General features: G+C 40.5%; 1 protein-coding gene across 1 annotated transcript; it reads right to left on the reverse strand.

Moving 5' to 3' along the window:
• Positions 1–572: 572 nt before the first annotated feature.
• SF3B5 (splicing factor 3b subunit 5) lies at positions 573–1,314 on the reverse strand. Its single transcript, XM_041746468.1, has one exon. The coding sequence runs from the start codon at positions 1,181–1,183 to the stop codon at positions 923–925; it is 261 nt and encodes an 86-aa protein (XP_041602402.1). The 5' UTR covers positions 1,184–1,314; the 3' UTR covers positions 573–922.
• Positions 1,315–15,056: the final 13,742 nt, after the last annotated feature.

Below are 15,056 nucleotides of genomic sequence, written 5' to 3' on the forward strand. Positions count from 1 at the left end.
ACATAAGCATCTTGTTTGAAACTGCAAACGTACTGCTACTCCCATCCTGCACAACACCTAATAAACTTGTTTATGCCTACAATTTGTGTGCCCCCCAAGTATAACATAAGCTCCAAAAGCGAGGCAAAATGCCCACCACGTAGAACTGACTCAACAAGTATTTGTTGAATGTTGAATGAATGAAAGAACTCGTCTGACAGCCTGTCGTTTTTCAGGATGTATCCAGAATCCCAAGAGAAAGAGACGATGCAACTTACATAGAGGAGTGGGCAATGCTAGTAAAGATTTTTCTGAATGCAAGAACATGAAAGAGGGATACAGTGATCATAAACCTTAATCCTCAGTCCTGAAGGCATTGTGGGCCTGAAAAAAAGCTCTTGGGAGAAGAAGTCTGGGTTGGGGAATATTATAAAGATCGTGCAAGGCGGATCTAACTGTATGGCAATGAACGCCGGCCCTGTGCTCAACTCCTCCACCCATCCATCTCCCGCCTCTTCGGTCTCCCAAGAAACTAAAGTCCCCAAAGCCCTCCCTGGACCCCCTCCACTCAAACGCAAGTGGTCCACACCAAGTGATTGAAAAACTTCTAGACTTTATGGAAAAAGAAACGACAATCAACTAGCCAAAAAAGAGCCTCCAAATCCCGTCTGATCCCAGTTCCTCCCCCCCTCTCTTGCTGGTTTAGGACCTCTCCACCGTCTCAGTTCTCACGGGTCCTGACAGTCTCCCAACGCTGTTCCTAAGGGTCCACAGGAAAGCAGGTCAGGCGGGACGGCCTCAGCTAAGCACTTCTGCACGAGGAAGGCGCGAGAAACAGGAGCAATGGAGAATCGGTCCACTTCGGGGCAGGAACACGCGGGAGTAACGGCAAACGGGAGGAACTCGGGACACGCTCCCGCGTAGCAGTGACGAGACGGGGGTGTCAGTTCTCCTCCGGCTTGTCGGCTGGCGGTCCGCAAGGCTGCAGCATCTTCTCCATCAAGTTGAAGCGGACTCGCGCTTTGCTCTCATTCTCCGCAATGGCGAAGTAGTTGAGAAGGTCGAAGTGACCCATGTAGGAGCAGTAGGAGTCGCGGTGCTGGTTTACCAGCCACTCCCACTTGGTGGTGTCGGCGTGGCCCGTGCCGATGTACTTGGACTGCAGGTGCTCCAGCTGGCTGTGGATAGTGTAGCGGTCAGTCATCTCGCCGCTTTCCCTTTGCGCCCAGGTCAGACGCCGCAGAGGAGAAGCTGCTCTAGATTTCCACGCGGGAGAGAGCCCACGACACGGAACCTCCCGGCCGGCTCAGTCGCAGGAGAATGACGTCACAGCCACGGAGCCGCGAGGACTCGCGGTCCTACCGCTCAGAGGAGGAAGCGGAAGTGTGTTCCGTCAGGGAATTGGGGTTGCCTAGGCGACGCTACCAGTCGGCCGCCCGCGCCCCGCCCCCGCCGTGGAGAGCTCCGCCCCCTCCGTGGAGCGTTGCATTATGGTCCATTCAGTGGCCCTTGCTCTAGCGCGGAGCGTTGCATGTCGGGACCTGTGGTCGCCGAGGGTTGGTGCGCGCCCGCCTCCCCGGGCGGTCGTCGCGGTTTAAGAGCCCGCCGGCGCCTGGTGGAGCGTCGTGCCGGGGAGGCGGGGAGCATCCCTGGGCGGCTGGGAGTGCGAAGAAGTGGGGAGCTCCCACAGGCCGCCGTGAGGGTAACCTCGGTGTAACTTTGGTTTCGGAGCGAATGTGGCGGCGTGGGGGCCCCGTCACGGCCCGGGGTGGGTCGCCCTGAGAATCGGTCCACGCGACTGCGGCTCCCAGCTGTGCGTCGTCCTTCAGCGCTGGCGGGGCCGCCGTGGCCTGCCCGGTGCCCGAGTACCCTGCGGGCGCCGACGCGTTCGGGCTCCCACACCGAGCCCCGCCCCCCCCCCACCCCCACCCCACCCCCACCCCCTCCCCACCCCCGACTCTCCAGCTGCTCCGTTTGATCTCCGCCCCCAGCTGCTCGCCCCCCCACGCACCCGGGCCTGTGCGTCTCGGCGTCCGTGCAGCTCGCCTCTCCAGTTCCCGGTACTAGATGTTCCCTCCGCTTGGAATGCTTTTGTTCCCTTGGCCAACAACTTCTCTCTTTAAGTCAGCTCACAAGCATCTCCTTGAAATCGGCTTTGGCCACACCAGACAGACGTGCAGTCTCCTGTACATCGCTTCATTACGATCGCTTTATATCCTACGTTTTGGGTTCTTTTTTTTTTTTTTTTTTTGAGAACTCCCTCGTGTGAATTCAAACTCCTTGGGAAAAGTAGCGTATGCTTTTTTGATGCCATCATTTATCACAGCTTCTTTTGTGGTATCGTTCTGTGATGCCCCGCTTGCGATACTTGGCCTGGTAGAGCTCGCATTCTCCAAAAACGTTTGATGAATGGATGAACAACTGTGGCAGCAAATAGAAGGGAACATCTTTAGTGGGAGAAAGATGACTTTAAAATGGTTCTATTCTGCAGTTAGGTACAGATGAGTAAGCCTAGAGATCTAATGTACACACAGCATGACGATTAAAGTTAATCCTGTGTTGAATATTAGAAATTTGCCAAGAGAGTGGATTTCAGGACATGTTGATTAGCCTAACTGTAGCGATCATTTCATTATGCGTATACATTAAATCATGTTGCAAACCTAAAACATAAACAATTTTTACTTTCTAAAAAAAATATATATTTAAAGGAAAGAAAATGGCAAAAAGCATTCTTTATGGGAACAAATGCCTGTACCAAAAAATGGAAAAATAAAAGTCTTATTCTTTGGTTTAAACCATGTTATATAACATTTCATTCCTAAAATGTAGAGACTGTTCTAAGATATACCTGAGGATTCACTGTCCAGATATATCAGAGCTTACCATTTTGCCATTGCTTCCAACTTGGTTATATTTGTTTTGGTTTTGGTTTTCAAAGAAATAAAATAGAAAAAATGAAGTTCTCTATGTTCCCCTCCCTAATCTATTTACTTCAAGAAACCAGCTTGAATTTAAAGGTCACCATTTCCCAGTCTGGTTGGGGTTTTTTGTTTTTGTTGTTGATTGCTGAAAGTTTGTGTATCCAAGGGGTTATTGTTACACATGTTTGAAGTTTAACATAAATGATACCCTGTGGGTATTTTTCTTTCCCTCATCAGAATCCATGTTAATATACGCGGTTTTAGTTCATTTTTCCTGTTGTGTAGCACGTTGTTGAATTAATATACCATAATGTGTCCATTAACTCAATGATAGACATTTAATTTTACATCTTTGCATAAGAAACAATGCTGCAATAAATATTTTTGTATATATATTATTATATACATGAAGAAGTTTCTCTAGGGCATATATATGGGTAAAAAATTGTTGAGACATAGGGATGAGTATCTTCAAGCTTTGCTAGTTATTGCCAAATTGCTCTCAAACTGCTTATACTAATTGGCTTTCCCAGCAAGAGAATGAGAATTCCTTTTGATCCACATCCTTCCCAAAACTTGATATTTAAAAAATATCAGATATTTAAAATATCTCAAAATATCCTCAGATATTTAAAAAATTTATTCAGATTCAGTGGGTGGAATGGAATTTCACTGTGTCTATAATTTGCAATCCCCTGCTTACTAGGAAGACATGCTTTTTATGAGTTTATTGGTCTGTTATATTTCTGATTTGTGAGTTGCATATTCATACTTTGACAATTTTTTAAATTGCAATGTTTGTGTTTTTCTTACTAATTTTTTAGGAGATCATTATATATTCAGAATACCAGACCTGCTAGTTAATGCAATGAAAGTATTTTTTTTCCAGTCTGTGATACCTTCTTTATGGTATCTTGTACAGAAGTTAAGTTTAAAGTAGTGAAATCTATCAACCTTCCTTTATGTTTCATGCTTTTTCGTCATTGGATTAAAAAATGAAATTAAGGGACACCTGGGTGGGTGGCTCAGTGGTTGAGCATCTGCCTTTGGCTCAGGGCATGATCCCAGGATCCTAAGATAAAGTCCCTGCATCAAGTTATCTGCGGGGAGCCTGCTTCTCTCCCTGCCTATGTCTCTGCCTCCCTCTGTCTCTCATGAATAAATAAATAAAATCTTTTTTAAAAACCCAGAATTAAGCAAAACTCTTTTTACCGTTGGGCTATAAAAAATAGTTTCCTTTATTTCATTCTAAAAGTTTTTAAATTTTGATTTTTAATTTAATCTACCTGGAAGTTTTTCTTTTGATTTGCTTGGCTTCAGGGATCTAATTTTCAAACATTTTCCTACATGGTTAACTAGTTCCCAGTGATAAGGATCATTCATTAAATAGTACAAACTTTCCCTACTAATCTTTAATGCTTCTCTTATATATGTGTTTCTGGGCATTCTGTTCCATTAGTCTCTTTGTCTATATGCACATTGGTAACACAAGATGTTAGTTATTGTGGGGTTTTTAAAATTTTTTTTAAAGGTGTTAATTATTATATCTTTATAATAAATCTTGATGTCCGGACAGGTTGAAAGTCGTACAATTTCCTTCTTTTAGAAATGTCTTAACAATTCTTGATCCTTTGCTCTTCCACATGAATTTAGAGTTGTCAGTAAAATCCTCATGGAAATTGTGATTGCATAGTCAAAGCCAGGGAAATTAATATTATTTCCCTATCAGTAAGAATGATTCTAAGGATATGAGAGAATTCCTCAAATTCAAAGGGCCCTTAGAACTAGATAGAAAGTACATTTACATATAGTAATTAGGAGCTAAGGTGTATTAGTTTGCTGGGGCTGCCCAAACAAAGTACCACAAACTGTGTACCTTAAACAATAGAAATTATTCCCTCATAGGTCTGGAGGCTAGAAGTCAGAGATCAAAGTGATGGCAGTGTTGGTTTCATTCTGAGGCTTCCCTCCGTGATTTGCTGATGGCCATCTTCCCTCTGTGTTCCTCTGTATGGCTGTGTCTTAATCTCTTTTTATAAGAAGGCCAATCATATTGGATTAAGGTCCACTCATGTGGCCTAATTTTACCTAAAGGCCCTCCATTCAAATTCAGCCACATTGAGTTACTGGGAGTTAGGACTTCATCGTGAATTTTGGGGGGACACAATTCAGTCAGTGGTAATGGTTTTATACAGTAATGAGGACTATATAAGAAAATGTATCTTTTTACATATTTATAAATTTAATTAATTAGATTTGTGAACACAGTTTAACCACATAAGAAAACTTTATTTATTAAGTCAGACAATTGTAATACTTACAAGGAAAATGCAACATATTACATTAATAAGTGTGGTTTAAAATGTTGAAGAATAAAAATTTGGAGTGAAACTAAATTTTATCCAAACACCTTGTAAGACTGTGAAATTTTGCTAGGTTTATGGATAATTTAGGATTTTTTAACTGAAGTTACAAGCTTAAGGAAAAAAGGCAGTTTTTTCATATAACTTTAATACACTTATAAATTAACTTCTAAAATCTAAACAGATCTCTGAATGGTATTTTGTGCATTTCCCCGAGTGAACCTCAAAGTCATCAAAAAAGTTCCATTTAATAAGACCAGCTTGCAAATAACATAAAAACCCATAAAAACTGCTTCCGGGATCCCTGGGTGGCTCAGCGGTTTGGCGCCTGCCTTTGGCCTGGGGCGTGATCCTGGAGACCCTGAATCGAGTCCAGCGTCGGGCTCCCTGTATGGAGCCTGTTTCTCCCTCTGCCTCTCTGTTGCTCTGTGTCTCTCATTGATAAATAAATCTTAAAAAAAAAAAACAACCCTGCGATTTATTTGGAGAGAATTGTCATTTTTTTAAAAGATTTTATTTATTTATTTATTTATTTATTTATTTATTTATTTATTTATTTATTTATGAGAGAAACAGAGAAAGAGGTAGAGACATAGGCAGAGGGAGAAGCAAGCTCCCTGTGGGGAGCCTGGTGTGGTACTTGATCCCAGGACCCCAGGATCATGACCTGAGCCAAAGGCAGATGCTCAATCACTGAGCCACCATGTGTCCTGGGGAGAATTGTCATCTTAACTATTTTGAGTTTTCTCATCTATACACATAGAAAACATTACAATTTATTTAAGTCTACTATTTTGAATTTAAATAAAACTGTATAATTTTTTTCCGTAAAGATCTGTCACATCTTTGGTTAGATTTATTCTGGAGTATCTTCCATATGTACTTAAAGATGTTCCTTGTGAGTCTTATATTGTGACCTACTAAGGAATAACACAACTTCTTACACTTATTGCCAATAAAGCATTTTGGTCTGTAACCAGAGATCTTAGAGAAAGCATGGGAAGACATACCAGGAGATCTTCTACTATTTCCTGACTCAAGATACTACTTCACGTCAATCCTGCCTGTTAGGTCTCTTCTATGTAACCATCAAATACTATCGTACAATTTGGCATTTGAGTAAGAAAAATATGCAAGAAAAGATGCCATTGGAAAAATGTAGAATTAAAAACATAAAAGGAAAATAAAAAGCATTTTTGAGCAGAAAATTATATTTTGTCTTGTTTATTTTTTAAGTGTGGAAATGCAAGGTAACATTTTCTCTTTTCATTATTCTTGGTCTTGTGCTAATGGCTTTAATTTATTTAAGGTCATTTAATATTTTGTCCTTTTTTTTTTTAAGTAGGCCTCATGCCCAGTGTGGAGCCCAATGTAGGGCTTGAACTCAAAACACTGATATCAAGACCTGAGCTGAGATAAAGAGTAGGATGCTTAACGGACTGAGCCACCCAAGGCGCCCCAAAACTCATTTAATATTTTGAACAGTCAAGGTGTCCTTTAAAAACAAAAGAAGTATACAAAGGAATGCAGTTTCTAATATCTGTCCTACCCCCATCCTCAGTAAGTAACCATGGCTACATGTATCTTGTTTATCTTTCCAGAGACTTTTTTTAGGATTGTATATATAGGCAAACACAAATATATATGATATTTTATTCCTTTTAAAATGTAGATAGTAGGGGCAGCATGGTTGCCTCAGTGGTTTAGTGCTGCCTTTTTGGCCCAGGGCATGATCCTGGAGACCCAGGATCGAGTCCCACATCGGGCTCCCTGCATGGAGCCTGCTTCTCTCTCTGCCTGTGTCTCTGCCTCTCTCTCTCTCTGTATGTGTGTCTCTCATGAATAAATAAATAAAATCTTTTTAAAGAAGAAAATATAGATAGTAGCAAAGTCCTCAAATGAATTGTTTGTTTTTTGTTGTATTTTCTTTGACATATCATGGAGATCATCCCAGATGAGTACATGAAGAGCTTCCTTATTCTCTTTTTTTGGTCTTGTTTTATAGTTGTATAATATTTCCTTGCATGGATGTATTGTACTCTAAGTAACCACTCTCTAACATTTTGTTATTGCAGAAAAATATGAACCTCAAATTGACATGAACTAAAGTCACATTTCCTTTAGTGAAAAATTATTTCAGGTACCATTTTTGGTCTGTAAGCAAGTTTTAATATATAAGGATTTTCAACATTCGCGGGTGTTGATACAATGTTTCACACTAGAGGTCGCCAAAACAGTATTTAACGCCAACAAATAGCCGAGAACTTTTTGCAACGAGGCACCTGGAGTTTCTCAATCACAGTAAGCAGGAACTGTACCTGTGACGGAGATGCTGAAGACAAACTTTGGTTTGCTATATTTTTAAAGACACTAAGGCTCTGCTAATTTAGAAGGAAAACAAGCAATCCTTCCCTTCTCATCATGCAAATTTTGTGTTGGGGTTTTATATATAGTTGGATTAAACAGTGATATGGAATTTAAATGATACAGGATTTAGGGAATTTTTAAAAAGAAGTTTGCTAGACATAATCTTATTTACTTGTGATTAAAAGTGTCTTTAGCTTTTCTTTACTGGATATCCCAGGTTTCATATATCTGAGTAGATCTAAAACTTGATTTTTGAAGGGTTCTGCCTCTAATTGAGCATATGTTTCAAAAGGATAAATGTTCTGTATCTTTTTTATGATTACTCGGGTAATCATAAAATATGATTGCCACGGGTATGCGTTCTATAACTCTTCATTTGAGATTTAGTAGACTGCCCCTCTCTATTCTTAAGTGATTACATTAAAACACAGGCTGGTGCAATTTTTGAACAAAAATTTCTCTGGAGAAATTTCACAAAGGAACTTTGAAGTATTTATAGAAGTTCCATTCATTGCAGTGATATGAAATCTTGCAGCACTACGATTAATGACTGACATATCATAGGTACTAAATTAATATTTATTGAATAAATGAATGAATGAATGTTTATGAAAATATTTTGAGTGACGGCAAAGGACTGGAAATAGCTTTACTGCCAACAATAAAGGAATAATTACATAAATTTTGGTGTTATCTGGGTACATATTACATATCTTACTTGAATGTAAGTTCCTTTGAAATATCTGACTTTTTAAAAAAGATTTTATTTATTTATTCATGAGAGACACACAGAGAGAGAGGGAGAGAGAGGCAGAGACGCAGGCAGAGAGAAGCAGGCTCCATGTGGGGAGCCCAATGTGGGACTCGATCCCGGGTCTCCAGGATCAGGCCTTGGGCTGAAAGCAGTGCCAAACCACTGAGCCACCCAGACTGCCCAGAAATATCTTACTTTTTTTCTGTGTTATAATAGCATAATGATTTACCAATGATTTGCTGGCACTCTATAAATATGTGCTGATTTAGAATATTGTTCTCATGCTGGATTAGTCAGGGAGATACCCAAAATCTCAAAGCATCCCCCAAGAGTTGGGACCAGCCACCATAAAGTTGCCACCATTCTTTACCCTAAGTTTAAAAGATATGGATTGGAGGGGAACAATTTTTTTTTTCTATGAAAAAAAGAAAAATGAATAGAAATAGAAAAAAAAGAACTATGATAAAGCTTTATAAAATTGTGAATATATGAAAATTTAACTGTTAGAGAGTTGCTTCAATGAATTATTCAAAAGGATTGTGAGGAACAGTTTCTCATAGCAGAGCCAGGTCCTTGAACATCAGGACTCACAAATTAGAACGCGGAATCTGAGAACAAGAAGTGTAATGAATGGGACTGACCTTTGTGCGACATTTCACGTACCCAGTTAAACATGTGGTTCATTATGGTCTACCTACAGTAAAAGTTGCAGGTGCAAGAAAGCAGCCGAGCTTGTACTTTGATTTGGTTTGAATTTGAGCAAATGTAAGTTTGTCTAGTTCCTAGGGAAGATTTAATGCCTCTTGGTTTTATTGTTTTGTTTTAAGCAGGCTCCATGCCCAAGGTGGGGCTTGAACTCACAATCCTGAGATTAAGAGTCACATGCTCTACTGTCTGAGCCAGCCAGGTGCCCCCAAGGCTTCTTCTTAGTTTTAAATCAACACAGGGAAGTTGTTTCATTTTGACTTTTCAGAATAGGTATGCATATAAAAAAGAAGTGATGATATTCTTATCAGAGTATGATTTCTTCCACTTCCCACAAGTCGCACTTTCTTTTATTTTTTTAGATTTTATTTACTTATTTGACAGAGAGAGAGAGCCAGAGAGCACAAGAAGGGGGAGAGGCAGAGGGAGAGGGAGAAGTAGGCTCCCCACTGAGCAGGGAGCCTAATGCAGGTATCGATCCCAGGACCCGGATCATGGGATCCCAGGATCATGGCCCGAGCCAAAGGCAGACACCCAACTGACTAAGCCACCCAGGCACCCCTACACTTACTTTCACTCATCAAACAGATCATGTTTCAAATTTCTGTGAATTTTTGTGATTTTTATTTCATTTGTAGTATATCTGCTTCGTATGTCCGTATGAGTGTTTCCTAACTTAGAAGTCCCAAAGGATCTGTGTTAATATGCTGTATACAATGCCCGCAAAAGAAAATGACATGAAAGTAAGCTTCTATTTTTAATGCTGTTAATTTGTTTATAGTAGCTGAAGGCCAAAAGGGAATTTAAGGGTGGAACCGATTGGCACACACAGCCATGGCAAAGTAACAATGGTGCCATTTGCCTACCCATTTTTCTCACTTTTTCTTCAGTTTATGTAAACCATGTGCAAAGGCAGTTTAAAGTCTTTCCTCTTCCAACTAGGTATCTATCTAGCTTCTAAGTCTCATCTTAACCTCCTTTAAATTCTAACATAAGGCCACTGAGAACTACTCTAATAATATACTTTAGTAGGTTAAATGCTTTATTTGTTTGAGGAACTGATTTGTTCTGTAGAGATATAAAGGTGTTTCCAGGGGCGGCTGGGTGGCTTCCCAGATCCAGTCCCACATCGGGCTCCATGCATTGAAGCCTGCTTCTCCCTTGACCTATGTCTCACATAGGCCTTCTTCTCTCTGTGTCTCTCATGAATAAATAAATAAATAAATCTTTGAAAGTAAAAGTGTTTCCAAAGTCTCATCTATGGAGCCATTTATAATTATGGTTTTTTTAATACGTAAAAAAATTGTGAATTCCAAATTGGATTTCCAAGAAGAAACTTGACATTGTGGTGCTGGCTTGTGTGGTCCCTCCCTACCTCCACCATTGCCATGAGCCAAATGGGAAGAAAAGCTCTCTAGTTCTCTCCACTGACAAGGATATTTGGGGTGGAGTTGGGGGAAACGAGAGATAGGAATAGAAGCTTTGGGGAAGGAGGAAAGCATGTACTATAACAAGAACTTCTGAGCAGCAGGGACAGAACTCTCTCTGTTCCTTTCTCCCCATCTTTCTCCCCCTTTCTTTCCCTCCCTGAGGCTGAAGGAGTGGGGTTCACTGTGCCTGGGTAGTCTTGTCACAAATAGAAACACAAGAGGAGTTTCTACACATGTGAGTCTGATGGGAATGGGCATTTGTATTTGGAAAATGTTCTATACATGGGGGGCTATCTGCATTCGGAAGATTGAAAAGTTCTTAGCATCCTTTTCTCAACCTCTAGTCTGCATTGAGAAATTATTAGTCTTTGCATTTTTTTTAGTCTTTGCATTTTTATTAAGCCTTAGCACTTCTAAAAAGTGCATTTGGTGCAAGATTTTTCCTAAAGCTGTATCAAAAACAAAGCAGCAGACAATACAATTTTGATAGAAACATTCCGTTATTTTTACAAAGTGGAATTGGCTCTAACAGTTGAATTAAACTTAGCAATCACGTACTCAGAAAAGAGTCAGGATTAGTGCATTTAATTACATAAAAATGGAACACTTCTGTCCTAAAAATACTATTAAAAGAATAAAAATACAAACCATAAACTGAGAAGACATTCACAGTCTATGTAATCAAATACCGCCACCACCAACAATAAAAATCTTGTTTCCAAATACATAAAGGACTCTTTAAATATGATTTTTTAAAAACAGGCAGAAGATCCAATAGAAAAAGAAATAAATAACCTGATTATGCATTTCACAATAAAGGTCATCCAAATGGCTAGCAAACATTAAAAAGTTTAATAAACAGAGAAAGGTTGATTAGGCCTATGAGATGTCACTGTGCACCTATCATATTAGCAAACTTTAAATTTTTATATAGCCAAGTATTGGTGAGGAATTCTAATTTTTGGTGGGAATGTAGTGCAACCACTTTGGAAAACAGTTTGGGATTATCAAAATTGAAGACATTCATACCCTATGTCCAAGCAGTTTCCCCTGGTGGATACATCCCTGAAAGAAGTGGTTCTCAAAGTAGAGTCCTTGGATCAGCAGTACTAGCATCATCTAGGAACATTTAGAAATGCAAATTCTTGGGCCCTACCCTAGGTCTATGGAACCTACTGATCTACTGGGGATGGGGCCCAGCCATCTATGTTTTAACAAGCTCTCTAGATGAGTCTGATGCATTGTGTGCGTGTATATATAACAATACAATATCAAGAGAGTTCATAGCAGCATTTTTCGTAATAGATCCCTAAAAGGAAACAGCCTAAATGTCCATTGTTAGTAGAAAGGTAAATTCATTTTTAATTTAGAAACAAAGGAGGTATCTTTATATAGTGAGAGTTAGAAACAAATGAGAGAGTAAACGCAGAAAGAATAAATAATTTGATGGAATAAGTTGAAGATAAAATCTAACTAAGGAGGTTATCTGAGGTGAAAAAGAAAGAATGCAGAGATTTTACTGATAGTGGGAGAACAGGAGGAATTGAAGCTTTTTCATCCATGAGAACGTTTTTTTTCTTTGTTAGGAATCAGGGTCCTATGGAGAGGGAAGAAGACAGGATGGGTGGAATGAGGACAGTTATGAAAGTTTGAAATATCTTAGGAGCACACCGGGGTCAGATGTGGAGAAGCCCAGTTCCAACTGTGTATTTGGAACTTGTTACAGTAGGTCTAGGAATGATAAAATTGCACAGAACTGCCTTATACATGGGTCATTTCTGTTATCTCTCTGGCACTTTTTCACATTCTTCATCCAATGTTTGTGAACTAGTTATTTCAAATAATTGCTTCTCTTGAAGAAGCAAGCCACATCTTAAACACTTTTCTCTCTCTCTCTCTTTTCTGGAGAGAGATGGGTGAGAGGGAGAGAGAGAGAATCTCAAGTGGTCTCCACACCCAGCACAGAGCCTGATGCAGGGCTCCATCTCATGATCCTGAGATAATGACCTGAGCCAAAGTCAAGAGTCAGATGCCTAACTGACTGAGCCACCCAGGCGCCCCTCAAACACTCTTAACACAATGTTAGATTCTGTAACAGTTTCTCAATAAAAAAATTAAATCAGTAGTGGAGGGTTAGCAAATGGATGGATAGCATACCAGTGAGAGTATGGCTTAGTGAAAGAGGAAAGTCTTTGGAGATGAACAAAAATATACACATATTTTAAAATAATAGTGACTCTGCAACTTAATAGCTATTCTGATTCTAGGAAATGTGCAGTTCTCAGGACAAGTCCCCTAGAAGCACAGCCTGACATGGGGATTCTTGGGTAAGTAATTTGTTGAGGGAGTCGTCTCAGGAGAAGGGAAGAAAGAGGCAAGGTAAAGCAGGAGGAATAAATTCAGCTTCGGCTGATCCCATAGGATGTGATGGAGCTCAGATTGCCCACAGAGTTCTTCTCACCTTGAAGCAGGAGTGTCAACAGTCAGTACTTCCAAGTCATTCAGTTTTCGGAATGGGCTATCTGCCCTAGGGGAGATAACTTCCCAGGCAAAGGGACTTCTAGTTGGCCAAGGTCAGTTCTCTAGAAAAGGAGGCAGCTGTGGAACTTTAGAACTCAAATTTCCCAGCAGACTAGGGATTAGTGCATTGACCTGGTTAAGGATATCTGGGAAAAACAGCATGCACTACAGTCCACTGCTTATACCCACTTAGCTCTACTTTCTTACCAGGTTTTTGGTTGATCACAATTTCTGGGAAAACTAAGAGGAGAAAGTTTAGTGGATCAAATGTAGTTTCTCACTGTTGCAGTTGGTCCCAAGATTGTAGCTGATGTTTATCATCTCCCTTCATCACCACACACTCCAGATTCTCTTCTCTTCCAGCTATCACCAAATTTGGTCCAGGTGGCTTTCCTGGGAGACTCAGGTAGACTCTCATCTCACACAGGTTACCTATAGGCTACCCTACTATTATTGGGCTGTGGTGCTGTACTTCTGGGTATTAGAACCGAGGGACACTCTAGTAAATGACGTGAGTGTCAAATATATCAGCTTCTTCTAGTGACAAGGGTCAAGTAACCCTAACAATACGGTAACTCCTTTCTTTGCTGGTTCATTTACAGCATCCATAGCTATAAGTTTAATGATTTTCTTACTATGCTCTTTGGTAGAAGCATCCCCTTCTGGGAACCAGGACCTTTAGAACCACAGAGCCTAAAATTGTGAGAATAAGAAACATAATTTCCTCAAAGAGTCACAGGAAGTAATGGTGGGACCATTCTGACTTTTATTCGTTGATACTCAGACCCATGTATTCTTCTTTTTTAAATTTTTTTTAATTTTTATTTATTTATGATAGTCACAAAGAGAGAGAGAGAGGCAGAGACACAGGCAGAGGGAGAAGCAGGCTCCATGCACCAGGAGCCCGATGTGGGATTCGATCCCGGGTCTCCAGGATCGCGCCCTGGGCCAAAGGCAGGCGCCAAACCACTGCGCCACCCAGGGATCCCCCATGTATTCTTCTTAATGGGAATATAGCCATATAGTGGCTGATGGTTTAAGATATATTCTGCATCCTGAAGCATAGTGCCCTGTCCTTCACCAGGCATCACCAAGCTTGTGCCTTGACTGTACCCTCAAGATGCTCTTACACTGTTCTTTCAGACTGGCAGTTTCTGGATGGTGCATATATATGATCTATAATCATGTACTTAATGCCATACCTCCTTTACTGAAAAGAAGGCCCCTTGATCCAAAGATGATGTTTGGTGTGACCCCAGGATATATGCTTTATGAACCTTCACATAGTGAGATAACTGAAGCACAACAGGCAGAAAAGGCAAATCCATATCTAGAATAAGTGTCAATACCATTCAAGATAAAAAGGTGAGGGGCCTGTAATATGTCATCCATTTAGAGAACCAAAGGGAAGTTCTGTGGAAATTCCAGATGGCCTGGATCCTTTTGGATCATCAAGGCAAAGAATTAATAGAGAATTCTAGTGTATTTTCAGGGACTTCTACTTGCCCATCTTACTGCAACAACTCTCATTCTACAAATCAAGGAACTGATATGAAAGTTTTGTAAAGACTCCCAAATCTATAATTTATAGTTACTCTTTCCCCCACAATTCTCTAACTACAGAGAGAGTGCACTAGCTGGTGTATCTCTTTCCCTTTATCACTCACCAAATTCACTACAAGTGAAAGTCTTAGCACTCTCATCTCTATAGCATGCCTGGGGCTACCAGTACTCTACCTACTACTAGCGACTGCCAGCTGACCAGGGAGTGAAATCAACTCCAGAACCACATTTAAGAATCTACTTCTTGGGAAGAAAGGAAAAAAAAGAATCTACTTCTTTGGATTACTTTTAGATCAACTTATCTTAGGTTGAAATTCCAAGTAGCAGAACCTGAGACTAAGATCTTGTGCAGGTTTATTGAAAGAGTGCTCTCAGAAGCAAGGGAGTGAGGAAAGGAGAGGGCAGAAGGAGGGCTCAGCAAAGACGGAATCTCACTTGGAGGTGCACGGCA

Source organism: Vulpes lagopus, chromosome 2 (genome assembly GCF_018345385.1).
Source record: "Vulpes lagopus strain Blue_001 chromosome 2, ASM1834538v1, whole genome shotgun sequence".
Lineage (NCBI taxonomy): Eukaryota > Metazoa > Chordata > Mammalia > Carnivora > Canidae > Vulpes > Vulpes lagopus.